General features: G+C 40.5%; 1 protein-coding gene across 5 annotated transcripts in view; it reads left to right on the top strand.

Moving 5' to 3' along the window:
• The window catches only part of RPS6KA6 (ribosomal protein S6 kinase A6), a 248,754-nt gene that overhangs the window by 189,238 nt on the left and 31,748 nt on the right, over nt 1–27,768 (top strand). For 4 of the 5 annotated variants that reach the window (XM_030209964.1, XM_030209963.1, XM_030209959.1 and 1 more), the window contains 3 exons: nt 881–1,005; nt 11,634–11,759; nt 22,622–22,711. In XM_030209964.1, coding sequence (XP_030065824.1) covers nt 881–1,005; nt 11,634–11,759; nt 22,622–22,711 — 341 coding nt within the window. The remainder of the gene's footprint in view (nt 1–880; nt 1,006–11,633; nt 11,760–22,621; nt 22,712–27,768) is intronic. The other variant, XM_030209960.1, reaches the window with a different exon arrangement.

Below are 27,768 nucleotides of genomic sequence, written 5' to 3'. Positions count from 1 at the left end.
CTGCGAGGACTGGAAATGCATTCTGGGATATGTAGTTCATGGTTCTGCTGCTTCACTCTATACATCGGGGATGTAGCCTTGTCACAATATATATATATATATATATATATATTTTTTTTTTCCCCTATAATCTTATAAACAGAACAGAAAAAAGAACTTCAGATGTGTGAAATTATGGTATGTGAAATTGGATTGGGCTAAATTGGCAAGCTATGGGATGGCTTGCCTCTTTAGATATTTTGAATAACCCTTTGATTATAATATGTACCTATATATCCTACGTATTCTACAACCAGACTACTCTAGACAATATGTTTTCTGAAATTTCAGCTTTAACATTTTCCTGCTGTACGATACTTTTATGTACCCAAGTGTCTGTCAATAGCATGCAAAACTAACAATATTCAGGGAACAAATTGATATGTCATCTCCCATGATTGATGATTGTTTCTAGAAAAAAATCAATATTAAAATGTTTTGCTAAAAAGGGTTATTACATGAAAAAAAATTAAGGATTTCTTTTACTAAGCCGTGGTAAAAAGTGGCCTGCGGTAGTGTAGATGCGTGTATTTTATTTTAATTTTTTTAATGGGACAGGAAAAGGGCCTGTGGTAAAAAATGAAACCAGCGTGTGCTCAAAACTGGCCTGAGCCCTTAACGCCACCCATTGATCTAACGGTAGCGGTGTGCGTAGGAGGAAATAAATAATTTGTCCACGCATTATAGGCATGTGCCAAATCTGAACTTACCTCCACTGGCCTGGCAGTAGTTTCATTTTGGCGCGTGCTGCATGAGCGTAGAGTCTACCGCAGCTTAGTAAAAGAGCCCCTAAGTAAATATGTAATGTAATTCTTTCATTATTTGCATCTTGAATTTGCAGACTCTCCAGGAGTTCCTCCGAGTGCTAATGCACATCAGCTCTTCAAAGGATTTAGCTTTGTTGCAGCATCTACCATAGAAGAACATAAAATCTCCTCGCTCAGTAGTGTATTGCCTGTAGTCCAGGTAATTTGCTTTTCTTTTCTTTTTGTTGTTCTGATTGTGAGTATTGGAGGTTCATAACATCTAATATAATAAAACGCACCCTCAACGTTCTGAGGACAACGTTCTGAAGCCATCTGACGTCACTCCAAGACTGAAGGGTTCGTGGATTCGTGGTGTGAAGCCTTCAAGCCAGCCAGCCGTCTCTGCCCCGCCCTCGCGTCAAACGTCATGACGTCGAGGGCGGAAAAAAACCCAAACAATTCCGGCAGCGCAGCGTCAGGGAAGGAGGCGGCGCTCCGGACGTCTCTAGCCTTCCCTTCGCTGTGTTCCGCCTTCTTCTGACGTCACGTCAGAAGAAGGCGGAACACAGCGAAGGGAAGGCTAGAGACGTCCGGAGCGCCGCCTCCTTCCCTGACGCTTCGCTGCCGGAACCGCCACGGAGGTAAATTTAAAAAGAAGAAAAAAAAAAAAAAAGGAAGTTGGGGGGAGAGAAGAGGGTGGCCAGTAAAGTTGAACAATGGGAGCGGGAGGGCAGGGGAGAAACGACAGCATGGATGCGAAGGGGGGGGGGCATGAATGCGAAGGGGGGGGAGAAGAGGGCGGGCCAGACTGGGACATGGGAGAGAGAGGAGCATGGATACGAGGGGGGTCATGGAAGGGAGAGAGGGGACTTGCTGGAAAAGGTTGAATGGAGCGGCAGGGGACAGAGGAGCATGGATTGGGAGGGCAGGGCTCAGGGAGAGAGGGGAATTGCTGGATAGAGATGAATGGAGGGGACAGATGGGCATGGATGGATATGGATTGCAGGGCAGGGCTCAGGGAGAGAGGGGAATTGCTGGATAGGGATGAATGGAGGGGGCAGGTGACAGAGGAGCATGGATTGGGAGGGCAGGGCTCAGGGAGAGGGGAATTGCTGGATAGGGATGAATGGAGGGGACAGATGGGCATGGATGGATATGGATTGCAGGGCAGGGCTCGGAGAGAGGGGAATTGCTGGATAGGGATGAATGGAGGGGGCAGGTGACAGAGGAACATGGATGGGCATGGATTGGGAGGGCAGGGCTCAGGGAGAGAGGGGAATTGCTGGAAAGAGATGAATGGAGGGGGTAGGGGACAGAGGAGCATGGATTGGGAGGGCAGGGCTCAGGGAGAGAGGGGAATTGCTGGATAGGGATGAATGGAGGGGACAGATGGGCATGGATGGATATGGATTGCAGGGCAGGGCTCAGGGAGAGAGGGGAATTGCTGGATAGGGATGAATGGAGGGGGCAGGTGACAGAGGAGCATGGATGGGCATGGATTGGGAGGACAGGGCTCAGGGAGAGGGGAATTGCTGGATAGGGATGAATGGAGGGGACAGATGGGCATGGATGGATATGGATTGCAGGGAAGGACTCAGGGAGAGAGGGGAATTGCTGGATAGGGATGAATGGAGGGGGCAGGTGACAGAGGAACATGGATGGGCATGGATTGGGAGGGCAGGGCTCAGGGAGAGAGGGGAATTGCTGGAAAGAGATGAATGGAGGGGGTAGGGGACAGAGGAGCATGGATTGGGAGGGCAGGGCTCAGGGAGAGAGGGGAATTGCTGGATAGGGATGAATGGAGGGGACAGATGGGCATGGATGGATATGGATTGCAGGGCAGGGCTCAGGGAGAGAGGGGAATTGCTGGATAGGGATGAATGGAGGGGGCAGGTGACAGAGGAACATGGATGGGCATGGATTGGGAGGGCAGGGCTCAAGGAGAGAGGGGAATTGCTGGAAAGGGATGAATGGGAGGGGGCAGGGGACAGAGGAGCATGGATGGGCATGGATTGGGAGGGCAGGGCTCAGGGAGAGAGGGGCATTGCTGGATAGGGATGAATGGAGGGGACAGATGGGCATGGATGGATATGGATTGCAGGGCAGGGCTCAGGGAGAGAGGGGAATTGCTGGATAGGGATGAATGGAGGGGGCAGGTGACAGAGGAGCATGGATGGGCATGGATTGGGAGGGCAGGGCTCAGGGAGAGGGGAATTGCTGGATAAGGATGAATGGAGGGGACAGATGGGCATGGATGGATATGGATTGCAGGGCAAGGCTCAGGGAGAGAGGGGAATTGCTGGATAGGGATGAATGGAGGGGACAGAGGAGCATGGATGGGCATGGATTGGGAGGGCAGGGCTCAGGGAGAGAGGGGAATTGCTGGAAAAGGATGAATGGAGGGGGCAGGGGACAGATGGGCATGGATTGGGAGGGCAGGGCTCACACTCTCTCTCTCATACACAATGTCTTTCTGACTCTCACTCTCACACACTGTGCCACACAGTCACTCACACACTCGCTTGGTCTCATACACTCACTCTCACAGAGAATCTGTGTCTCACACACACTCTCTCTCTCGCCCACACACACACACTCTCTCTCACACTGTGTCTCACATACACACTTGCACACACTCTCATTCTCACACACACACTCTCTCACAAACACACTCACACCCAGACTCACTCACTCTCTCACACAAACACACTCACACTTTCACTCTGACTCTCAAACAGCCACTCTCACATATACTCTCCCAAACATACACACTCCGAGGAAAACCTTGCTAGCGCCCGTTTCATTTGTGTCAGAAACGGGCCTTTTTTACTAGTCTAATAATATTACACAAGTTTGGTAGTTGTTGATGGGATTCATTGCAAGAATAAGTAAGTTATATTTGATATCAGTCATTTCTTTTTCTACTTTCATAGCTTTGAAATCAGTTTATCTATTTGGTGAGTGAAATAAATATATAACTCTTTAAATAATTGCTTTTTCTGAAGTGCCATACCAATACAAAAGTTAAATTTTATCCTTACACAACAGAATACAACTCAGGAGGCTCCAAATTTTATTAATGGACCTGGCACAGGCCATGTTGAGGCAGAATGCCTGCTTATCAGGGGACTGCTCAATCACAGCCTACAGTGCCACGCAGACCTGTTTTTTTTTGACCAATGCTAATGAAGCTATCTGGGTGCGACGTTTTAACTAGTACATGTGCTAGACACGCCCACTTTTACCCTGATTGAGCAGAACAATACAATGCAGCTCGAAACCTTGGGGTCATCTTTGACTCTTCTCTCTCCTTCTCTGCTCATATCCAGCAGATCGCCAAGACCTGTCGTTTCTTTCTTTACAACATCCGTAAAATCCGCCCCTTTCTTTCCGAGCACTCTACCAAAACCCTCGTCCACAACCTTGTCACCTCTCGTTTAGACTACTGCAATCTGCTTCTTGCTGGCCTCCCACTTATTTATTTATTTATTTATTTACATCAATTTATATACCGTATCTTATTGCTACTGCAAGACAGAACGGTTTACAATTTATAAAAAAAAAAAAAAAAAAGCAGTACAATAAGTACAAATTGGACAAACATTAGAACTCCAATCATTACAGGAAAGCACAGCAAACCCAACAAACTAGCTACATAAGATGAAAACAATATAACTCATGATTAATACACAGGAGAACACTGCAGATACAAAATTAAATACATAATATAATCTACACAGACAGATAATACAGTTTTGACTTAGTATATATTACAGATGCCCATTTATAACCTTTCTTCCATTATTCTAAATTCTGATCTACATACTCGATAAAGTAGAAGGTTTTCAAAAGTTTCCGAAAATGAAAGTAAGATTTCTCAAGTCTGATCTCTTTTGGAAGGCCATTCCAAAGAGAGGGAGACAGATAGAAAAAAGCCGAATTCCGTGTAGATTCCCATCTAGCCCTAGCAAGAGGAGGAATCACTAACCTGTTATCTGTCAGGGATCTAAGGGTTCGTGTGGCAGTGTAAGGAATAGTTAGATTTGACAGATAGTCAGGATTTAGTGTATAAAAGGCCTTATGGGTCAAGACTAAGGCTTTAAACTTAACTCTTGCTTCAACTTAGTCACCTCTTAGTCACCTCTCCAATCGGTTCAAAGTTCTGCTGCCCGTCTCGTCTTCCGCCAGGGTCGCTTTACTCATACTACCCCTCTCCTCAAGTCGCTTCACTGGCTCCCTATCCGTTTTCGCATCCTGTTCAAATTTCTTCTACTGACCTATAAATGTACTCATTCTGCTGCTCCCCAGTATCTCTCCACACTCGTCCTTCCCTACACCCCTTCCCGTGCACTCTGCTCCATGGATAAATCCTTCTTATCTGTTCCCTTCTCCACTACTGCCAACTCCAGACTTTGTGCCTTCTGTCTCGCTGCACCCTATGCCTGGAATAAACTTCTTGAGCCCCTACGTCTTGCCCCATCCTTGGCCACCTTTAAATCTAGACTGAAAGCCCACCTCTTTAACATTGCTTTTGACTCGTAACCACTTGTAACCACTCACCTCCACCCTTCCTGTACACATTAATTGATTTGATTTGCTTACTTTATTTTTTGTCTATTAGATTGTAAGCTCTTTGAGCAGGGACTGTCTTTCTTCTATGTTTGTGCAGCACTGCGTACGCCTTTTAGCGCTATAGAAATGCTAAATAGTAGGAGTAGGAACATTCATCCAGCTGACCCCTGACATAGGTGTTTTGCTGCAACATGGCCTGTGTCGGGCCCATTAATAAATTTTGTTCCTTCACACCAATTCTTGGGACTATTTGTGCTATTTTCTGCTGTGCTTCATCCATTGAGCTGCTTATTCCCTCTCCTGGTTCTAAATGTTTTCCTTTCTAATACCTGTGACTGATTTCAGCTGTTCACTGTAATTATCAAGTAAGTACAGATTTAATAATTTTCTAAACCTTTCTGCTCCACTATTTACAGTAATCATTCCAAGTTTTATTATTGGTATCAAGATAATTTTTAAAAAAGTGCACCGTTAAATGTTCTAGGAACCAAACAAAGCAGCAGCAGCAGTGATGACCAAGGAGAGGAATGAAAGGACAACTTGGGAGTCCAGCAAAATTCAAAGATTTATTAAAAATCAAACAACAAATTAATTCAGGCACACATGATGACCTGATACAGACATGTTTTGGTGTTTGATGCCTGCATCAGGGGTCTGTAATTGTATAACATATATATGACGTACATAAGAATGAGTACATAAATTAAAGCACAAAAATACCAAAAATGACCATACACAAATGTGAATACAATAATAAAATGCCATGTGAAATCAAATAAACTATGTGCAAATTAAATTATATAAATGAGGAAAATTATATATAGATATGAAAGAAAAAAACCTGTCATTTGCCAAATGCTACATACATAAAGGTGGATCTTAAATCAATTCTGATCTGTAAAATGAAAACAAATAAAAACAATTTATGTGAATAGAGACTTAACATATTATACCTATATCACCACATCAATCTACTGTGAAAGATGTATTCTGAAAATGATTCCATTTTCCAGCAATTGTTCAAAATGTGTGCTAAACGAAGAATGTCATTTAGTGTTAAATATTGTCATTTACACTATGTAAAGATGACAATACAAAAAAAGAGCATTGGTGTGTGAAAATATGTAAGCATGTACAAACATGAGTGTGTCGAAATGGGATTTTCATGCCTGTGATTTGTATTACTGTTTTTATGATATGTATTTCGCTTGTTTGGCCAGCAGGTGGTATCTGTCCTCTGCTTGAAATCTGTTGCAGAGGTGACTATTTTCCTTTCAGTTTAAGCCCTGAGGGAAAGTAACCTGCACTGCTATTGGCCAAATACCCCTCAGTGCTAATACTCTGGGCTCTGATTGGTTCTGAAGTACAAACTTCAGCCAGAATATGCTAGATAGGATTCCCCCAGTCTCAAAGAGGGAGTGTAGAGAGTAAATATCTCTGCACTGAGACTCTGTTCAAACCTATCCCAAAGATTGCTTCATAACAATCCATTGACTTCTACCTCCTAGTATCATCCATTATCCTTTCCTATAATGCTTTTGGTCTCATGCATTAAACCAATGGTCTCTAATTATTCTCATACCTCACACTAACATCGGCTTTTGTCTCATCTAAAATGTAAACCGCACTGAACTCTGGAAAGGGGATATTAGCGGTATGCAATAATTGACTTGATACTGAAGATGTGATTTAAGTGACCTGTCACCCCCTTCTATATATACATTGGATATTAAGAATTCATATGTAAAGGAAACAATTATTTCAGTGTGTTTTTATTTTTCATTTATTGAAAATGTATTGAAATTTGTGTTTAAATTAGTTTTTTTTATTGTTTGTTTTTGCTTTTTCTGCATTTCTCATTTAGGGCCCAGTTTGGTGTGCAGGTATTTTTAGCATGCGCTAATGCTAGAGACACCCATAGTAATATATGGGTGTCTGTAGCATTAGCATGTGGTAAAAACACTAGCTTGCCTACAGCGCAGCTTAGTAAACAGGGCCCTTAGTATTGCGAGTACCATTATAATAGTTTCAGCAAGCGCATGGTTATATATGCCATCACTGTTTCTTGGCAAATGCCATATTTTACTTGAGAAAATCAGATGCTTGTGATTTATTAATGAAATTATATTTAAAAAATTTAGTTTTCTCTCATTTTGTCTGAACCATTGATAAAATTAATGTAATTAATACAATCAGGACATGCATTTCATAGAAAGTGTTAAAGTTGTAAACCAGTTGTCTACAAATCTGAAATGTTAAAGGTTTGAGTCCCTGATCAATGTAGAAAAAGCAAGATTATTAAACATAATGATGTTACTTAAGAATGGAAGGACTATAATACATATCTTATGGATTGTTTTAAAAAATGTCCTTGCATTTTAGTAATGAAATTTAGGTTTTTACTAAGGCATAAGGACAAGTTTTCTCTCTGCATGAATTAGCTCATTGTATTAAAATTGGCAGTCATTTTTATTATAGAATTGGTAAGGTATTTTTAAATTACACAGGGACTAATTTGTATATTTTGTAAGACATTGCATTAGAGATGGTGCCATAATCTTTTTCTTTTGTTTATTAACTCATGTTTTTACATACTTATCTGTTTTTTGCGCACATTGCTCTTTTTCATATTTTCATCTTTATATAATGTAAGTGATATTTAACATTATGATCGTTCATCTATCACCTTCATCCTTTGCCCTCTTGTTCCAGAGCTTTCTTTCAATTGAAAGAGACTCGCCTCCTGTGCATTTATGCCACATAAGTATTGAAATGTCTCTGTTATATCTCCCCTCTCACCTTTCTTCCAAAGTATATATATTGAGATATTTGTCCCCATATGTTTTATGACAAAGACCACTGACCATTTTAGTAGCTGCCCTCTGGACCAACTCCATCCTGTTTATATCTTTTTGAAGGTGCAGTCTCCAGAATTGTACATAATATTCTAAATGAAGTCTCACCAGAGTCTTATACAAGAGCATCATCACCTCCTTTTTCCTACTGGCCATTCCTCTCCCTAAGTACCCTAACATCCTTCTGGCTTTTGCTGTTGCCTTTCTACCTGTTTGTCCACTTTAAGATCATCACATACAATCACACCCAAGTCCTGCTCCTCTTTCATGCACAAAAGTTCTTCACACCCTAAGCTGTATCGTTCCCTTGGGTTTTCCCATCCCAAATGCATGACCTTGCATTTTGTAGCATTAAATCTAAGCTGCCAAATTCCATACTATTCCTTCTAGAGTCCCTAAGTCCTTCCTCATGTTATCCAGAGACATCAGGGGCGTCTACTCTATTGCAGATTTTGGTATCATCTGCAAAGAGGCAAATCTTATCAGATAGATCTACAGCAATATTGCTTACAAAAATATTGCAAAGAACTGGCCCAAGAACTGAACCTTGCGGCATACCACTGATAACATCCTTTTCATCAGAATGAGCTCCAGTACTTTCTGTTGCCTTCCACTCAACCAGTTCCTAACCTAGTCAGTCACTGTAGGGCCTATACCGAGGGTACTCTGTTAGTCTATGTGGAACTGTGTCAAAGGCTTTGCTAAAATCTAAATACACCACATCTAGTGCTCTCCCTCGATCTAACTCTATGGTAACCCAGTCAAAGAAACCAATCAGATTTGTCTGACAAGACATGCCTTTAGTGAAACCATGTTGCCTCAGGTCCTGTGGATTCCAAAAATGTTGCTATTTTCTGTTTTAAAAGTGTTTCCATTAATTTACCACAGAAGTCAAACCTTACTGCCCTGTAGTTCCCAACCTCTTTCTTTCTTCCACTTTTGTGGAGAGAGACCACATCAGCTTTTCTCCAGCCCTCTGGGACCACGCTTGACTTTAGAGAAGCATTGAAAAGATCAGTCAGCAGAGCTGCTAGAACTTTCCTAAGTTCCTTTAGTACCCTTAAATGTATGCCATAGATTGATGTGGCAAAATATGTATAGAATATTGTTAAAATTTTTAAGTAAATCTAATCTGTTTTCATATTACAGCCCAAATTGATATAAGATGCACTTTTGTGTATAGCATTTAGCAGATGACAGGTTGTATATGTTTTTCTGTTTGCTATATATACATATTTTCCTCATTTATATAATTTAATTTTAATTTACACATAGTTTCTTTTATTTCCAGTATGCTGTTTTATTATTGTATGCTTTTATTGTATTTATATGTCGCACTTGGTATTTTTATTATAATTTATATACTCATTCTTATTATTGCCATATATGTTATACAATTACAGACCATTAATGCAGGCATCATATGCTGAAACATGGCTGTGTCAGGTTATCATGAGTGCCTGAATTAATTTGATGTTTGATTTTTAATAAATCTTTGAATTCTGGTGGACTTCTGAGTTGTCTTTTCAGTCCTGCTCTTGGTTGTCACTGTGCTGCTTTGTTTGGTTTCATTCTTATGAAGACCTTCCTCCTTTTTTCCCCTTTAATTCCAAGTGTTCTAGGGACTTCATTTCTAAATCATTTCCCCACAGAACTCCATCTGAAACAGTTTTCTAATAAAAGCCAATGGTTAGACTAACTTCATCTAATAGCTATTTCACAAGTTGGGGGACTGATCAGACACAGCAAAGGGAAAAAGTTGCCCTAGCTATAGAAATAAGACAAGTTTCAGTCTTTGCCATTTCCCAAAACTGTTATACAAATTTACAGTCCTACTACATGTGTAAATTATGAGCCTTGCAATCTACATCACCTTTTACATAGTGAAGTAGAATTACTACATTCTGTAAAATATATGGGATACCTTTAAATATGGTATGATATGCTGGATAGTTGGGACTTTGCTGTATATTTATTACACTTGGTTTCATTTTATTATTTTGTCCAAACCAGCATAATATTAGGGTACCACTCCATGCATACTGCCCTCCCCTTTCTTCTCCAGGTCAGAGACAGCACATATAAATGCACACACACATACATATGCATGCATACAGAGGGGTTAGAAAATATTGCATGAGCTACGCTCATCATGTTTTCTGTACTTGTTTGCATATTGAAATATATATAGGTAATAAATACAGGAAGCAGAATAGTCTGTACTTAAGATAATAAGAGATTTGATTGAAATAACTTATTCTGATTCTTATGCAAGAGATAAGTTTAAAATAAATTAGCATTTATAGTTCATGTAAATTTTAATATTTCTGTAGTTGACCTTCTCTTGTGAGACAAATACAATTGTTATATGGCGTGCTTTCATTGAAGTCAATTTAGGGTCTGATTCAGTAAAGGCTTTTCTCCCTTTTTTTGTCTGTGGAGAAAATGTTTCCTGGATCTCCCTTAGGGTGTTAGTTATTAAGGTGCATTAAAGGGAATAATTCATGAGTTTTGACCCTTAACATACCTTAAATTGCAAATTTATATATTTTACTATAATGCACGTTAGTAAAAGCATGGGCCACATATTGAGATGCAAAGCATGCATATGCATGCAAAGTACTTCATTGTGTAAAATAACACATCTTGCATTGAATTCCACAAGCTGTTTATTCATAGAAAAATAAAGCCAACTTAAAGCTGGCATTATTTCCTTCCCAGGAGTATTGGGTGTCTCCTTAAAAGGTCAGAGCTTTCCAAAATGAAGAATTCTCCCCCCAGAGAGTTCTACCCTCTCAAATTCCACCTCCCATAGGCCTATCTTTATCATTTCTTGGTGGTCTAGGGGTCCAGGGCAAAAGCAAACACAATTGTTCTTACTCCTTCCAGCACAAGTTTCAAAATAGTGCTGGTAACCCGTAGAGGTGGTCTTGAGTATTACCGCTAGGAGTCAAGCTGCGATAAAAGTACAAAAGGCCTTCGATGATTGGGGGAAAAGGCATGAAGGGTGTACTCTTAATACTGAGAAACTTCAACACATTTAAGAAGGCATAGGAGCATTGGACTACACATTAGTATCTCCATGCTCCCATGGAACTGACTAGCTTGCGAGGTTGATCGCAAGTTGCGTTATTCATTTATCGTGGGAGTCACTAACCTGTGGTACTGAGCCACCACAGGTTAGTGACTCCTGTGATAAACTAAGCTGTGGTAAAATACTGTATTTAACCACAGCTTAGCAACCCCCCCCCCCCCCCCCCTTAGTCATATTTTCTTCAGTAGTAAAGGCTGATTAAAGAAAAAGTTTGGCAGCATCCCACAAGCATCTTATAAGGATCAATGCAGTTTAGGAGATGGATAAAGATAGATGGTTATTTTTTTCTCATTATTTATTTTCTAAATATATTTTATTTGTTAAAAGCAGTTTCATGGAAATGGTGCACGTTTTACTGATATGTATGAACTGAAGGAGGACATCGGTGTTGGCTCCTACTCTGTTTGTAAGCGATGCATACACATAATTACAAACATGGAGTTTGCTGTCAAGGTAAGGACTTGATATTATTTGGTTTATCTGCATGTCTTCACTTACATTACTAATCAGATCATGTCTCCTTCTGCCAGCAACTTTCCCTGACACAGCTCATGCCCCCTCTGAGTTCCTCTGACCCTCTTAGCCTGTGTCTACTCCTGACCCACAGCTTCACTATCAGTCCTTGCCCTCATCACCCATCCTCTCTTCCCTTTACAACTCCTTTCTTCCTTTTCCAGCATTTCAGAGGAACCTTTTCTGTCTTAACCAGTGTCTTCTTTCCATTCCCTTCACCCCTTCCTTGCCCTCTTTATTCCTGTCCCAGTACTTTGTCTTCTTTTTTTTTTTTTTTTTTTACCTTAACTGCTGTAGGTAGTACTTTGGCAACATAGGTAAAATTGTCATACCAATAAAGTTATCTGAATCTGTCTTTTCCTTTTGTCAATGTGTCTGTTATACTTGCCTTCTCCATTGGCATCTGCTAGGCTACAGCAAGTTGCAAATCCCTCCTCCTCTGCAGTCTATTGGACAGACATCCCCAGCCAATAGTCTGCAGGGGGAGGTGGGAGCAGTAGCTAGGATACATAAACACTTCCTGTGTTTTCCTATAGCTCAGGGATGCCAACCTCGCTTATTTCCCACAAGTTTGATCTTTTTCTTTTAAACTAGTGTTGTTGGTTTTTTTGTGGTTTTTTTTTTTTTTTTAATTCTTGGGTAGCGTGTTTTGGGCTGTTTTTCTTTTGACTCTTTTTTATTTTTCTGGGTTTTTTTTTTGTTGTTGCTTTTTTCCCGCTAGCGGGAAATAAGCGAAGTTGACAACTGACACTTCAGTCTTCACTCTCCTTGGTGTTGCCGAGTGCGATGCGGACCGGCCCACCCTAATACGGAAACAGCTGAGCTTAGTAAACACGTCAGGCAGGCTGCAGGGCAGGCAGTGAGAGTTGTGCGACTGCAACAGAGAGGGAGGCCCGTCCCAGAAACTGGAAACCGTAAACAGTCATACCAGAAATATCATCCAGACGTCCACCCGCCACCGTTTGCATTTCGTTCATTAGTCCAAAAGTCAGGACATGAGGGCACTCAGGCAGCTAGCAACTAGGCAGCCAACAAAGCAACCCAGCTAGCCAACCAGCCAGCTCAGCAAGCCAGCTAAGCAAGCTAGCTAGCCAGGCAAGCCAGCCAGCCCAGCAAGCTACTCAGCCCAACAGCCAGGTAAGCCAGCTAGTCAGCCCAACAGCCAGGTAAACCAGCTAGTCAGCCCAACAGCCAGGTAAGCCAGCTAGCCAGCCAATCAGGTAGAATATTATTTTTAAAATATTTTATTATTTTACTTAAAGTGTGATTAAAGAGAACAGTATTTAAAGAACTCATTTGTACTGATAAATCTATGTTCTTTAAAAATGTGTTTATTATTTTAAAGAGGTAATATAACAAACTTCAGCCAGCAAGCAAGCCAGCTAGTCAGCCCAGCCAGCCAGGTAGAATATTTTTTTTAAATATTTTTATTACTTTACTTAGTGTGATTAAAGAGAACAGTATTTAAAGAACTCATTTGTACTGATAAACCTATTTTCCTTAAATGTTTTTATTATTTTAAATAAGTAATATAACAAACTACAGTAAGCCAGCTACCCAGCCAGCCCAGCAAGTCAGTCAGCCAGCTAGCATTTTGTTCATTTGTATAGGAATCAGGACAGGAGGACACTCTCACTCAGGCAGCCAGCGACAAGCCAGCCCAGCTAGCCAACTAAGCAAACTAGCTAGCTAGTCAGCCAGCTAGTCCAGCAAGCCAACTAAGCAAACCAGCAATCAAGCCAGACCAGCTAGCAGGCCAGCTAACCATCCCAACAAGCCAGCCCGGCCAGCTAGCCAATCAGCCCTGAAGAGGGCAGGAAAGCCAGCCAGCCTAGCAAGTAAGCCAGCAAAGCCAAGCTAGCCAGCTATTTGTCATCATTTTTTTAATCAGTGACTTACTGTTTCTTCATTGGTTAAAAAAAGACATAATTAATATTATTAGTGTTTCATTAATGAGTATTACATTTTATTTGTCTTTTAAAGTATAGGTAATTGCATAAAATCATCTTTTCAGCATTCAGCGGCGAGACATGGGGAAGATGAGGGGACAGGGATAGAAAATGTGGGGACAGTGAGGGTGTGGAGTTTACAAAGTCTACTTGACTGCAGGGATGGGGTGGGGACAGGAAAGGATTTTGGTTGCAGGGAGGGACTGGGCCTGGGGATGAATTTTAGTCTCCAGGTCATTCTCTAGGGAACAGCACCATCTTATACCATACCTTGCCTCAGGCTGCAATTGTGCTTGAGCTACTCATAAGCCTCACACACTAAGAACTCTTCCTCAGCAGACAGCTTCAGGCGTTAGTAGTTTATATATTGAATTATCTCTATGGGTAAGTTCCCTGTTTTTCTTTTAAGAGAATGTTCCTATATATCAACATGTTTAACATTGAAAATAGTGTTTTAGCATATGATTAGACCTCACAGCATGTAAAATAAAAATGGGCTTATGTTTGGGCTTGTTTTTGAAATGATATTGCTTGTTTTCGGCTTGTTTTTTAAGCAAAACATGCTTGTTTTTCTATGACCACCTGGCAAAACTGCAGCATGGAGCTTGCTGCCCCAGATCTACAGACGTACAGGAAAAAATATTGGGGGTGCTCAGGCACCCACAGAGCTGGTACCTATGCGAGGGGGGGGTGAAGAAACAACTTAAAGGGGGAGGACAGCATTTATAGCACAGTATAAAATGGAGCTTTTTCCTTTAAGAGTAATTAACACTTTGTTTTAGTTTATTCTGAAACTTTCTATTGTTATTTGAAGATAAGCTTTGCCATACTGGGACAGACCAAAGGTCCATCAAGCCCAGTTTCCAACAGTGGCCAATCCAGGTCACAAGTACCTGGTAAGATCCCAGAACAATACAATACATTTTATACTGCTTATCCTAGATATAAACGGGGGATTTTCCCAAGTCCGTTTTAATAATGGCTTATGGACTTTTCATTTAGGAAGATATCTTAAACCCCACCAAGCCAACTGCTTTTACCACATTCTCTGCCATTAAAATTCCAGAATTTAATTATGTATTGAGTGAAGAAATATTTTCTCCAGTTTGTTTTAAATTTACTACTTTGTAGCTTCATTGAGTGCCGCCTAGTCCAATATTCTTGGAAAGAGTAAACAAGTGATTCACATCTACCTGTTCCACTCCACTCAGTATTTTATATACCTATATCATATCTCCCCTAAAGACGTCTCTTCTTGGAGCTGAAGAGCCCTAGTCGTTTCAGCCTTTCCTTATAGGGAAGTTGTCCCATCCGCTTTATCATTCTTGTCGCCCTTCTCTGTACGTTTTCTAATTCCACTATATTGAGATACAGTGACCAGAATTGCACACAGTATTAGAGGTGTGGTCGCACCATGGAGTGATACAAAAGTATTATAACATCCTGATTTTTGTTTTCCATTGCTTTCCAAATACCTAACATTCTATTTGCTTTCTTCACCACTGCCACACACAGAGCCAGAGGGTTTCAAAGCATCTTCATCGATGACACCTAGATCCTTTTCCTGGTTGATGACTCCTAGTTTGTGTTCCTCTTTCCCACATGCATCATTTTGCACTTGCTCTCGTTAAACGTCATCTGCCATTTGAATGCCCAGTCTCCAAGTCTCGTAATGTTGTTATCATAGTACTTGTACACATCTTCAGTATTTTGTTGTATTAATTTTTAAAGTGAACCAAGATGAAATGCTGTTGCTACTGGATTTTTGAACATGATGCTATGTAGTGTAATAATGTGTGAAAAAATAATACACAGTAGCACAGTAAATGATGGCAGACAAAGACCCACATGGTCCAGTCTGCCCAACAAAGTAGCCAGAGCCGCACCTGCTGCTCTGTGTGGGCCCCTGTAGATGTATTCCCTGTATCTTACCTTTGGTAGGCTTAAAGCCTGGTTAGGCCATGAACCATCTTTTATGAACCAAACAGCATGGATTCTGCATAACTTCCTGGCTAAAACCAGTTTAAAACCCACATTGCTGGCTCGGAAAGCTTAGTGCATCTAGCCGTTGGTGTGCACATAAAGGCTGTTTAGTATGCATTTGAAATAAAATCTGTGTACTAAGGCCCTAGAATATTTATTTCCAGTTCTTATTTCACATTATTTTATTTTACCTGTGGTATATTAAATAATCTAAGCAGTTTACAATAAAGCAATAATAACTGGGGAAGGAGAGGAAGATCACATGAGGCCTAAGTTACAATTCATGGTTACAACATGGAAGGGGAAAAAGGAAAGGGAATATAATTACTCAGCAGTACACTAGGTAAGGAGACTGTAAAAAGAAAGTCCTAAACATGAGTGAATATTGCTGTCCATGGGTGTCGCTGCCTGCAGTCACTATTAAAACCTTAGTTCTCACATTTGCAAAGGGAAAAGCTTGAGAGAAAAAATTGAGCCTTAATAAATTTGAAATTCTTAAAGGAGAGCTCTGATCAGATCTCAAAAAGAAATGAGTTCCACAAAGTCAGAGCCATGATGGTAAAGCAGGGTGTCATGACTAAGTGAGATTGGATCTGCCATTGGGTAGAGGTGACTATTAAGTGCTGCTAGAATCCACTATATAACAACCAAGGTGGATGTGGAGTCAACTAAATAAAAAATCTTAAGTACAAACACCAAAAATGACTCACTATTAAGGCAAACAAATATACGTGAAGATAAAGCATGTAGTGTTTGACGAAAGGAAAAAGCCTCAAGGAGTTCCAGACCAACCGGTCTAAAGAGCTAGAAGCGATCAATATGATCTGTTCCTCATCATTGGCTAAAAAATCCTTCCTTCATTTACTGTTTACTGTTCAACTTCAAAAAATGTACAAAAACATGCAAAACCACAACCCACTACTTAGGGTATCAGATGTTCAAATATTTCCAAGAACATGCTCAGTTCAAAACCTCAGGGTAAAGTACTTAGCTTAAATACAGTCATCCATCTTGAAGTCACACACTCCACTCTAAATAATCCCCTGGACCGACGTTGACCAGCATTTTGCTCCAGCTCGGATAAGCAATGCTGCTTCAGGGTCCAAATGGTTGGGGGAAAACGACAGTGAGAATGAAACCAAGATAACACTGTCTCTATAATGCTTAGTTTTTCCAGTTTCCTCAAAAATTATAATGTGGTTGACAAGATCAAATGTAGCAGTCAAATCTAAGAAGAGGAACAGTACCTCCCTTCCTCTATGCAGGGTAATGTGTACAATGACAGTTAAAGCTAGCAGAGAGTGTTCAGTGCTGAAATGAAGACCAGTTTGATAGGAGTGTAGCACATTACTCTTGCCAAGAAAGGATGTAAACTGTTGAGCTGCAATTTTTTATTTTATTTATTTATTTATTTATTTATTTATTTATTTACAATCTTAGAAAGGAACTGAAGCTGGGAGATAGGACAGTAGTTTAGAGGATCAGAGGGGTCCACACAGTAATCCTTTAATGTGGAACAATGAGAAGCAATGTTCCAACCAGGGGGAAATACCCCAGTGGAAAGACTAGCATACATTATAGCATTCAAATACAGGAAAATCAATCAATTTGTTTCAGAAAATAAGTAGGGAGTGGTGTCAGAGTTATGAAGGAGCTTGAGGAAGAGATTACTTTAGCTGCCTCTAGGTGGCTGGGTAAGTTAAAGTTAGAAAAAGTACTCTGACAGATACTACGTGGGGGTGAGGGATGATGCGGGGCTAAGCATGGTCAGAGATGGCATGGAATCTGAATATCTGGTATCTTCTTTTCAAAGGCCAATGCAAAATTATTTGCATGTAGTATGGAGGTTATAAGATGTTTTTGTGAGAAATTAGTAATTTGGAGAAGAATCAGTCAAGAGAAATTGGGGTCCATCCTAAGTAGAGAAGAAAAATAATCTGTTTTTGCTAGTCAGCAGATTTATCTATAATGTGAAGTATTTTTAAGGATTAACAGTTGTGAAGAGAGCTGAGATTTCTGTCATTGGTACTCTAAGTGCCAAGGTTTATGTGATTAACCATGTGATTAAAAATTTTAATCGATGTGCAGTCCTAATTTCATGCTTTAGTGGTTGATGACAGGTCAATATAGATGTTGTATTGTGTGATTTCTATTATCAACTACAAAAGAATCACAATGGGTGTGGTGACATAGAATATTTAAAACAACCAAAAAATGTCCCACTTGCATAAGAAGAAATGTCTTCAATAGCTGTTAGTATATCATAAAACTTTGGAAGGAAAAGCCTCAAAGAGCTCAAAGTACAAATGAATTGTAGAGCTATAGTGATCAAATTGATCTGCTCATCATCAATGGCAAAAACCTTCTTTAAAGCATAATAACAAACTACACCTCAAAAGTGTCCAACACATTGTAATGAAAACTTTCATGGTGTCAGTGCAGTACTAAGTATATAACAAGTTTATTTAACTTGAACAGACACGCTTATCTTAAATGTGTCTTATCTACCAACTCCTCAAATCCCCCAGGACCAACGATAGCCAGCGTTTTGCTAATTTGATTTCCTCATTGCTGCATCAGGGTCCATAAAACTGGAGTTTCTTCATAGCGCTAGAACTTCTGTTTTAACTGCTTTTTTTATTTTCTTGTGTTGTATTGACTATTGCATACCATTTTGGAGCCTTTACTGGGAGAAGCAGCCTATAAAGTGACCAAATAGATAGATTAGACACCTTAGAGGAACACAAGTTTTGGACGAGAGGTAACTGTTTTGGGGCCACTTGGCAGTAGTGATCCGCAAACTACTGAAGACCCATGTTTTTGACAAGATATACCACAAAGATCAACACGTAAAACTCCACACATATATCCAGAAATGTTTAATAATGCCTTCTGTTATATTACTATCTTGTATTCTATTACCATATAACCCAAAATCCTTCTGTAACACCAAATGTCTATTCTCTTCCTATTTCCACTATCCACGATGTATTGTAAGCCACATTGAGCCTGCAAAGAGGTGGGAAAATGTGGGGTACAAATGCAATAAATAAATAAATAAATGTGATCAAATTTGACTTAGTAACAGTAGGAAGGACACTAAGGAAATCTACTCCATTATCATTAAACTTTCAAAAAGGGAGACTGTGTTAATGAGGAAGATAGGAAAAATGTATAAGCAGCAGCTGCAGAAGTTAAGAATTTGTATCAGGTGTGGACGTTTAAAAATACTGTCTTGGAAGCCCAACCCAGATCTACCTCACATATTTAAGAAGGCCAAGGGAAGAGCAAATAACTGCTGGAATGGTTAAGATGAGATGAAAGAGTGTTTGACAGCCAAAATAATATAATTTGGTCCAAGGTAGTGGTCTGGTAGCAGGTTTAGTGCAGTCTGAGTTACTTTGCTTTCAGTGGTCAAGGGGAGAATTTGGTCTTTCTCATCACAGCCTGGATTGCCAAACCTGTTTCCATTTGTTACCCCATTGATGCCTTTGTATTTCATTGCACAGTTCTGACATCTCCCAGTTGTGCTTTGGTGATGATGGAGGGAGGATTGGAGGCAGTTTCCTTGGGAATGGCTGCCCCCAGAGCCAAGAGCAAAAAAAGGAGCTGCTTTACTATCAGTGCTTGTGCCTGTTATTGGCAATGCTGGGGCTAACGGAGACGGTTTGCCTTTTTAAGCAGTGTTAACCTTCCAGCTTCTCTTGTTTTTATGACAATTTTCAGTTGGGTAGAGGAGTGCCATTTTTAGTTCTAATACATACTCAATAACTGAACTGTTTGCACCAAGTTTCTAATGAAACTGGATTTGTATAATCACATTTTCTCATCACAGCATTTATTGTACTTCTGTTGTCCCCTCTTGCTGATCATAACTTAGTGAGAAGACATTTTTACTTTTGTTTGAGCTTGCTTTTCATTATAATTTACTAAGTTGATTTCAATATACACACAGAAAATACATTGAAACCAACTGATAAGGTTCCTCTTATGAATGAAAATTAAAGAATTTCCACCCCCCCCCCCTTCCAGATTCCAGTTCAGTTTTTCTAAAAGCTGTTCATACATATCCCTTTCCTTGTAGAGTTTATTTTATGATTAAATTTAAATTAAATCTTCCCTCTGTAGATAAAATAATTTCTAGAGTAGAAATAGAATCATGAGAGAGTGCGAGGATTTGCACCCAGAATTACTACTGGCAAAATGAAAGGAAAGGAGTGAAGTGTTTGCAACTTGAGTTCTTTCTGGGGCACTACTTTGAGTAAAGCTCTAGACAAGATGGCTTATTTAGCAGTGTAATAACCCTCCACCAAGCATGATGAGCCTTGATCCTGGGCTCTCTCTACTTAAAGAGATGTGATGGGCTGAATGCATTTGGCAGAAATATAAAAATCATGACAAATGTATGATATGTAAAGAGCAACTGAGTGATTATAAAAAGAGTCAAATCTGCTAAAAAGGCTGCTGCTTCTGCCATTCTTTATCTGAGGTTAACTGATCTAAGACACTTTTTTTTCCATTTTTTCCTCCCTTATATCCCTTGCTGGCTTATCTTCTTGCTGGTCAACATTATATCCCTTTGCAGAAGCATTAGCTAACTTTCTTTGCTAGTAAAATTTGTGCTATTCGGGATGAATTTCCCTCAGCTACATCTTACCAGTGTCACTATCGAAGTTATCTGGTTGATCCTCCCTAGAAACAAGACCCCCAAAATGATTTACTATCTTCTTGACTGCCTTTTCATATGCTTACATCTTATAGCCTTGAAAAAAGTTTTGTCACTGCAGCTGATGACCTTGGGCTTAGATCCTCTTCCGGCTAATATACTGAAAGACATATCTACTTCCATCTGTGGTGACCATGATTGACTAGCCTCTTCATAGTTATGGCCCTGAAGATTAGAAGCAGGTTAGCGTGTGTGATATACAAAATCTTTGAAGGATTTAGTCCAGATTATTTAATTGATTTGTTTTCATTTCTAACAAATTGTGATCAATATCTTTTGAGTTACATTGCATTAACTTAATCATACTGTTCAGGAAACAAATTAAAGCTTGCTTGTTTACTCAGCTGTATTCCTTATTTCAATAACAGTAATAGTGATTTTTAACAGAAACATTCCCCAGGCTGTAACTTAAAATTTAACTGCTGGCCCTGATATTTTACTGTATTCTTTTGCTATGTTTGTTGTGCCCTGTGTTGTCCATTTTGATTATGTATGTTTTAATGTTGTAACCCGCCTAGATTTGTAGGATAGAGTGGGCTAAAAAAAAAAAAAATCAGTTATGCCCTGTGACAATTTCTAGTGTTTGGGCTATTACTAGCACCAAAGGTTTGTAGGCACTTATTCATACTTTACTACTATTCTGCATAGACTACTGTAACTCATTTTACAATGTTCTTAAAACATCTTCCATAAAAAAGGCTTCAACTTCTCCACAATCTAGCTTTTTGGTAGCTTTATATAAAACACATAAGTACATAAGTAGTGCCATACTGGGAAAGACCAAAGGTCCATCTAGCCCAGCATCCTGTCACCGACAGTGGCCAATCCAGGTCAAGGGCACCTGGCACGCTCCCCAAACGTAAAAACATTCCAGACAAGTTATACCTAAAAATGCGGAATTTTTCCAAGTCCATTTAATAGCGGTCTATGGACTTGTCCTTTAGGAATCTATCTAACCCCTTTTTAAACTCCGTCAAGCTAACCGCCCGTACCACGTTCTCCGGCAACGAATTCCAGAGTCTAATTACACGTTGGGTGAAGAAAAATTTTCTCCGATTCGTTTTAAATTTACCACACTGTAGCTTCAACTCATGCCCTCTAGTCCTAGTATTTTTGGATGTGATCATGTAACGGCAGTATTAATAGCAGTTCAAAATCTTGTTTACATAGAGCCTTATTGAAGAGAGTGAAGAGAGTGCCAGAATACCTTTCTGACTCCTTATACCTTATGTTCCATCATGGACTTTATTTATTTTTATTTTTATTACATTTGTACCCTGCACTTTCCCACTATGCTCTCTAAATGATAACTTTTTGGCTGTTCCCACTCTTTCAAGATCGTTCTATTAATCTAGCCATTACTCTGCCTTCCAAAATCTAGAACCAGCCCTTTGGAATGTTCAGCCTTATTATTTGAGAGTGGAAATCTTAGTTCAGTGGTTCAAGAAGAAATTGAAAGCCTATTTCTTTGAACAAGTTCAAGTTTATTAATTATTTTCTATCCTGCCCATCAAATAGATGTCTGGGTGGCTTACATGCTAAGAGTTCACTACACACATTGGTTGTATGATACATGTTATGACCAATGGGGAAGAGAATAGAACTACCCTTAGTGGGTTGTTAGACTAGGACAGCATGCAGCAGCTGCTTTTATTGAAGGTTCTCTTTTCTCTTATTGCTGTTTTCTTCATTTTCTGTCTTTATATTTATATTTTGTTACTATCTGCTGTTTGTTATAATTGTCACCTACTTTAATGTATACATACAATTTATTTTACTACGATTGTAAGTCACTGATGTAATGTTGAAAGACATTTAGACACGTGTATTATATGTACTTATTTTATAAAGTCACATAGGCGCCTTTATTGCCTTTATAAAACGGGTGCCTTTTTAGCTTTACATATAGATGCCCTGTAAAGAAAAATCCTTCATGTGCACGTGTCTGTCCTTAAAGTTCATGAATGGCCTCTATATAGTCTTGTGTATAGGGGCAACATGGAGACAAATGATAGAATGCCACTGGTGATATAAAATATCTTATGGAGTTTATTAAAATTTTTGATAGGATAACTTTTTTTTAGATATTCTGTTGTGAATAGGATGTAAAAATATTTTTCTCTCCAAAAATTATTTCCCCACAGATCATTGACAAAAGTAAGAGAGATCCCTCAGAAGAAATTGAGATTTTGATGCGTTATGGACAACATCCTAATATTATCACTTTAAAAGATGTAGGTATCCATGTTAAAAAGATTTAGGTACAATGTATTAAATCATACTAAAGCAGCATAGTCATTCTGACAGTTTGTATGTTTTGCCTTTTTGTGTGATGCACTTTAGGATTTTTCTGTCATGCATGATATAGCTATCCATTATGTACTATGCCCAGACATATCTGTAATGAAGCAGGACATTAGAGCCTTACATTTGGGTGATGTCGTCATGTGGAGCTCACGTGAGGATGCTCTCCAGCTTATTTACAACAAACCTTTGAGAGTATTGCACTGTGCATGCACTCGCCTTCCCACCTGTTCCTGTCATGCAGGTCTTAAACAGTTGCCATTTTTCCATGGAGCAGTACAGTTCTCCTGTTGCCTCACACCAAAATTCTCACTGTGATTGATTTCACACAGTTTTTTTTTTTTGTTTCTCCACTACTGCATAAGTCCCGCCTGTCACACAGGGACCAATTATGATCCCTTTAAGTGTCGCTTGTTAGGTTTTATGGCCTTTTATACGTTTCCTTTATTTTTCACAGGCCCATTTCAGGTCGCATTGGGCATCCAGCTGGGTTATTTTTCAAAATCAAATTTTATATCACAGCAGTTATTTTTTGGACATGTCCCAGAAAAAAGCTCCCAGTGGCTTAAAGAAATTTGAGGTATAACAGGACCATATCCATCATGGATACTTATAATTGGTGCCTGGGACCCAATTATAATCCCTCCTCTTGTAATTGGTGTTCATAGATGTCAAATAGGGAGCTTAAGTCTTGAGAACAGTACAAAAGGATTTTTGGTGCATACAAGAGTGGTTCATTGGCATCAGCAGCACCAGGATCCTTGGTTCTGAGAACTGTATTGGACACAGCATCGAGAGTGCGTCAATTACCCTCGATATCTAGCATTGATAGGATCCATTGGAGACTACTGTCATTCAATCCTCCTCCTTGAGAAACAGGAAGGATTCATCCTCCATCTTCATTGACACCAAGGGATACAGATGCTGAACATCGGGTTGAAGCCAAGGTTCACCGACATTGATACCCCTTGAAGCTTGGTACCTAGAGCATCTAGGCACTGATGTCACCAGTGTCTTTGAGGGACCATAATTTTGATTGCCTCCTATTGGCCAAAACAGACATGGTTCCCTCTTTGCCTAATAATCACTGATAAGAAACTAATGAAAAATTATCTGGATCCACAGTAACTTACGGAGGAAAAGATGTACTCCCCTGAACAAGGATTCTCAACCCAGACCTCAGGACTGACCCTGCCAGTCAGTTTTTAAGGATATCCACAATGAATTTGCATCCACAAAATCAATTATTTATTTATTTGTTTTACATTTGTATCCCATATTTTCCCACATATTTGCAGCTCAATGTGGCTTACATAATACCGTAAAGGCATTCATCAAGTCCAGTAGGGAATAAGTACAATATATGTTTTAGTGGGATAGGGAAGCTAAGAATCAGTCAAGTGATTAATTATCACTTAATAGTACATAAATATTTTTTTACATATTACAAAACAACCTAAACAATATAACCTAAGATCATTAAAACAATCTGTCTGCAAGAGTGACTCCCAAGCGCTGGTGCTATCAAAGTTAATTCGTATAGTTGACTCTCAAAACACAATTCCCTGGAGGTGGAAAAGTCGCCATTTAGCAAGCCATAATTGTAAAATGTTTTAAAAAATATATTTGAAAATGGATGAAAAATCATTGCCTGCTTGCAATGTACTTAGTGCTCTCAAAGTCCACCAACCAATACACGACCACTTGAATCAATGATTCACAATGAGTCGACTTGCTTGAAGAAGAGTCATTCCCCACTCACCATGGGGTTTTGGAGAGGAAGATCACTGCTGCAAACCAGCAACACAGTGCTCAAATGTCACTCATCGTCATGTCATCACACTCACAAACAACTTTAATAGGCTGTACATGACATCATGTTTAACCACTGGGCATTATCAAGAGCCAGAACTGGAAGAGTGTGGCTTGGGCGATCAGACGATCCACTCATCCTCCTGCTGCGATCCTGAGGAGAAATAAAGAGGAGCAGTTTCTTGCCCCAGAATAGGATCCCCGCTGTCCGATCCAGTGGTGGGAGAGGGGAGTAGCAGAATGCCTTCTCTCCCGCCGCTGGGTTGGACAGTGGGGATCTTATTCTGGGGCAAAAAAAGCATTTCTTCTTTATTTCTCCGCAGGATTTCATCAAGCGGGTAAGAAGATCATCTGATCGCCCGCTCTGCACTCTTCCAGTTCTGGCGCTTGATAATGCCCAGTAGTGAAACATGATGTCATGTCAGGCCTATTTGTTTGTAAGTGTGATGATGCGATGATTGACATTTGAGCACTGTGATGCTGGTTTGCAGCAGTGATCTTCCTCTCCAAAACCCCATGGTTCAGTGGGGGTTGACTCTTCTTCAAGCAAGTCGACTATTATTCAAGCAAGTTGGCTTATTGAGAATCATTGATTGTCAAGTGGTAAGCCTGTATTGGTTGGTAGACTTTGAGACCACTAAGTATATTGCAAGTAGGCAATGATTTTTCATCTATTTTCAAATATCTTTTTATAAACATTTTACAGTTATGGCTTGCTAAATGGTGACTCTTCTACCTCCAGGGAATTGTGTTTTGAGAGTATACGAATTAACTTTGATAGTACCAGTGCTTGGGGGTGTCCAGTGGGAGTCACTCTTGCGGACAGATTGTTTTAATGATCTTAGGTTATATTGTTTAGGTTGTTTTGTAATATATATTAAATATTTATTTACTACTAGTAAAAAAGGCCCGTTTCTGAAAGAAATGAAACGGGTGCTAGCAAGGTTGTCCTCTAATGGCAATTATGTTTTTAAGGGAACTGTTAGGAGAGAGTATGTGTGAGAGGGAAAGAGTGTGTGTCAGAGAGAGAGAGAGAGAGAGAGTGTGTGTGTGATTGAGAAAAAGACAGAATGTGTGTGTCTGTGTGTGTGAGTGAGAGAGTGTAGTGTGTGTCCCAAGTGCACCAATTATGCTTTCTCCCCTGCATTCATCCATATGCAGCAAACTTCCTCTGTGCCCTGCCCCCTTCATCCATCCATGTGCAGCATCTCTCCCCTGCCCCCTCCATCCATCAGGGTGTAGCAGTTCTCCTCTGTCCCTTGCCCTCCCCCCTACATGTGCATCAACTCTGCATTTTCCCCTGGCCTCTCCTCCATCCACCCATATCCAGGGCCCCCCCTCCCTCCATCTCTCTCCCCTCTGATTTCCAGGCCCCCTCCCTACCTCTCTGTGTGCCCTCCAAGTTCCAGGCCCCCCCTCCCCCCTCCCCTTTGAGTTCCAGGACCCCTCCCCTCCGAGTTCCAGGACCCCCATTTTCATTCGAGTTCCACACCCCCGCGCCTCTCTCCCCTCCGACTTGCAGGACACCCCCCTTCTCCGACTTCCATATCTCGTGCCTCCCTAACTCTCTCTCTCTCTCTGCCCTCCAAGCACGACCTGTCCTCCGGCAGCCCCTCGCCTTCCTAAGTGCTGGCTGTATTTTAAAAATTCTTACCTTGGGGTGCGGCGTCCACAGTCAAGGCGAGCAGCGCTTCACACTGCCTTTGCATGTGTCTCAGCTCTGCCTCTGGTCCCGCCCTCATTTCCTGTTTCCGGAAGGGCGGGACCAGAGGCTGAGCTGAGACAAATGCGAAGGCAGTGTGAAGCGCCTCTCGCTTTCACTGTGGACGCCGCACCCCCAAGGTGAGAATTTTTAAAATACAGCCAGCACTTATGAAGGCGAGGGGCTGCTGGAGGACAGGTCGTGCTTGGAGGGCAGAGAGAGAGGGAGGGAGGCGTGGAGGCTGGAGGCCTCGAGGGTGGGGCGATTACGAACCCTACGAATACTACACGGCTTCGCTGCCACGGAGTCAGCTTCAGAACATTGGAGGTGCGAATTATTATATTAGATTAGTGATAATTGACTTTGTGGATTTAATTTGTACACAATTGACAGTGTTCACAATCTATAAACACTGTCAATTTATTGCAATGAATATGCATGAGATAAATCTGCATGCACTGCCCTGATTGCAAGTACATCTTTTTCATGCATATTCATCGTGAATATTTTGAAAACCTGACTGGCTGGTTTGAGAACCTCTGCTCTAGAAGAAAGATGGGAAAGGAGAAATATGATACAAACATTCAAATATCTAACTTGCATCAACAAAATACCAAAAATAAGTATTTTCAAACAACTGAAAAGCTTTAGGTTGCTATGAAAGGGATTTCTCTCCCCCCCCCCCCCCCCCACACAAAAAAAAAAAACCCCTGTAATTGTTCAGCTTGAGGCCATTCAGTCCTAGCTTAAGATACTGTAGCATAGTGTACATTTAATTGGTATATTCATAAAGGATTTTCTGCATATAACGATTGTTTTGATTGTTGAAAAGGGCTGCTATAAAATTGTTCAGCCGTATACTCACATGTAAGCATACATACCAAAAAGACCATGCATACTTACATAAACATTGTGCATGGGCGTCCCTGGGGTGAAGGGGGACTTCTTTAAACAGAACAGTGGAAGAACTGCAGTATGCATTTATGCATATAGAGTAGCAGTAAATTTAAGAGACCATAGGACCCTTTTACTAGGCCGCATAAGCATCTACATGCGCCAAAATGGAGTTATCACCTGACTACTGCATGGATCTTGCAGTAATTTCATTTTTGGCGTGCGTCCGATACATATTTTTTATTTTTGGGCGTGCGTAATGGACTTGCACAAAGTGGCATTTGGTGCGCCTAGGTCATTACTGTGCGAGTCTTTACCGCTAGGTCAATGGCTGGTGGTAAGGTCTCAGACCCAAAATGGATGCACGGCAATTTTGACTTTGCCACACATCCATTTTCGTCCCCCCCAAAAAGGCCTTTTTTTTACAGGCGCGCTAAAAAATGGATCACCGTGCGCCCAAAACCTACGCCTACCCTACCACAAGCCATTTTTCAGCATGCCTTAGCAAAAGGACCCCTTAGATGATACTCTACATACCCTGGCTTTGGAGTGAGGTTCATTCCTGTCATGATATGCACA

The sequence above is a fragment of the Microcaecilia unicolor genome, chromosome 7 (genome assembly GCF_901765095.1).
Source record: "Microcaecilia unicolor chromosome 7, aMicUni1.1, whole genome shotgun sequence".
NCBI lineage: Eukaryota > Metazoa > Chordata > Amphibia > Gymnophiona > Siphonopidae > Microcaecilia > Microcaecilia unicolor.
This window is presented reverse-complemented; position numbering and strand designations above follow the sequence as displayed.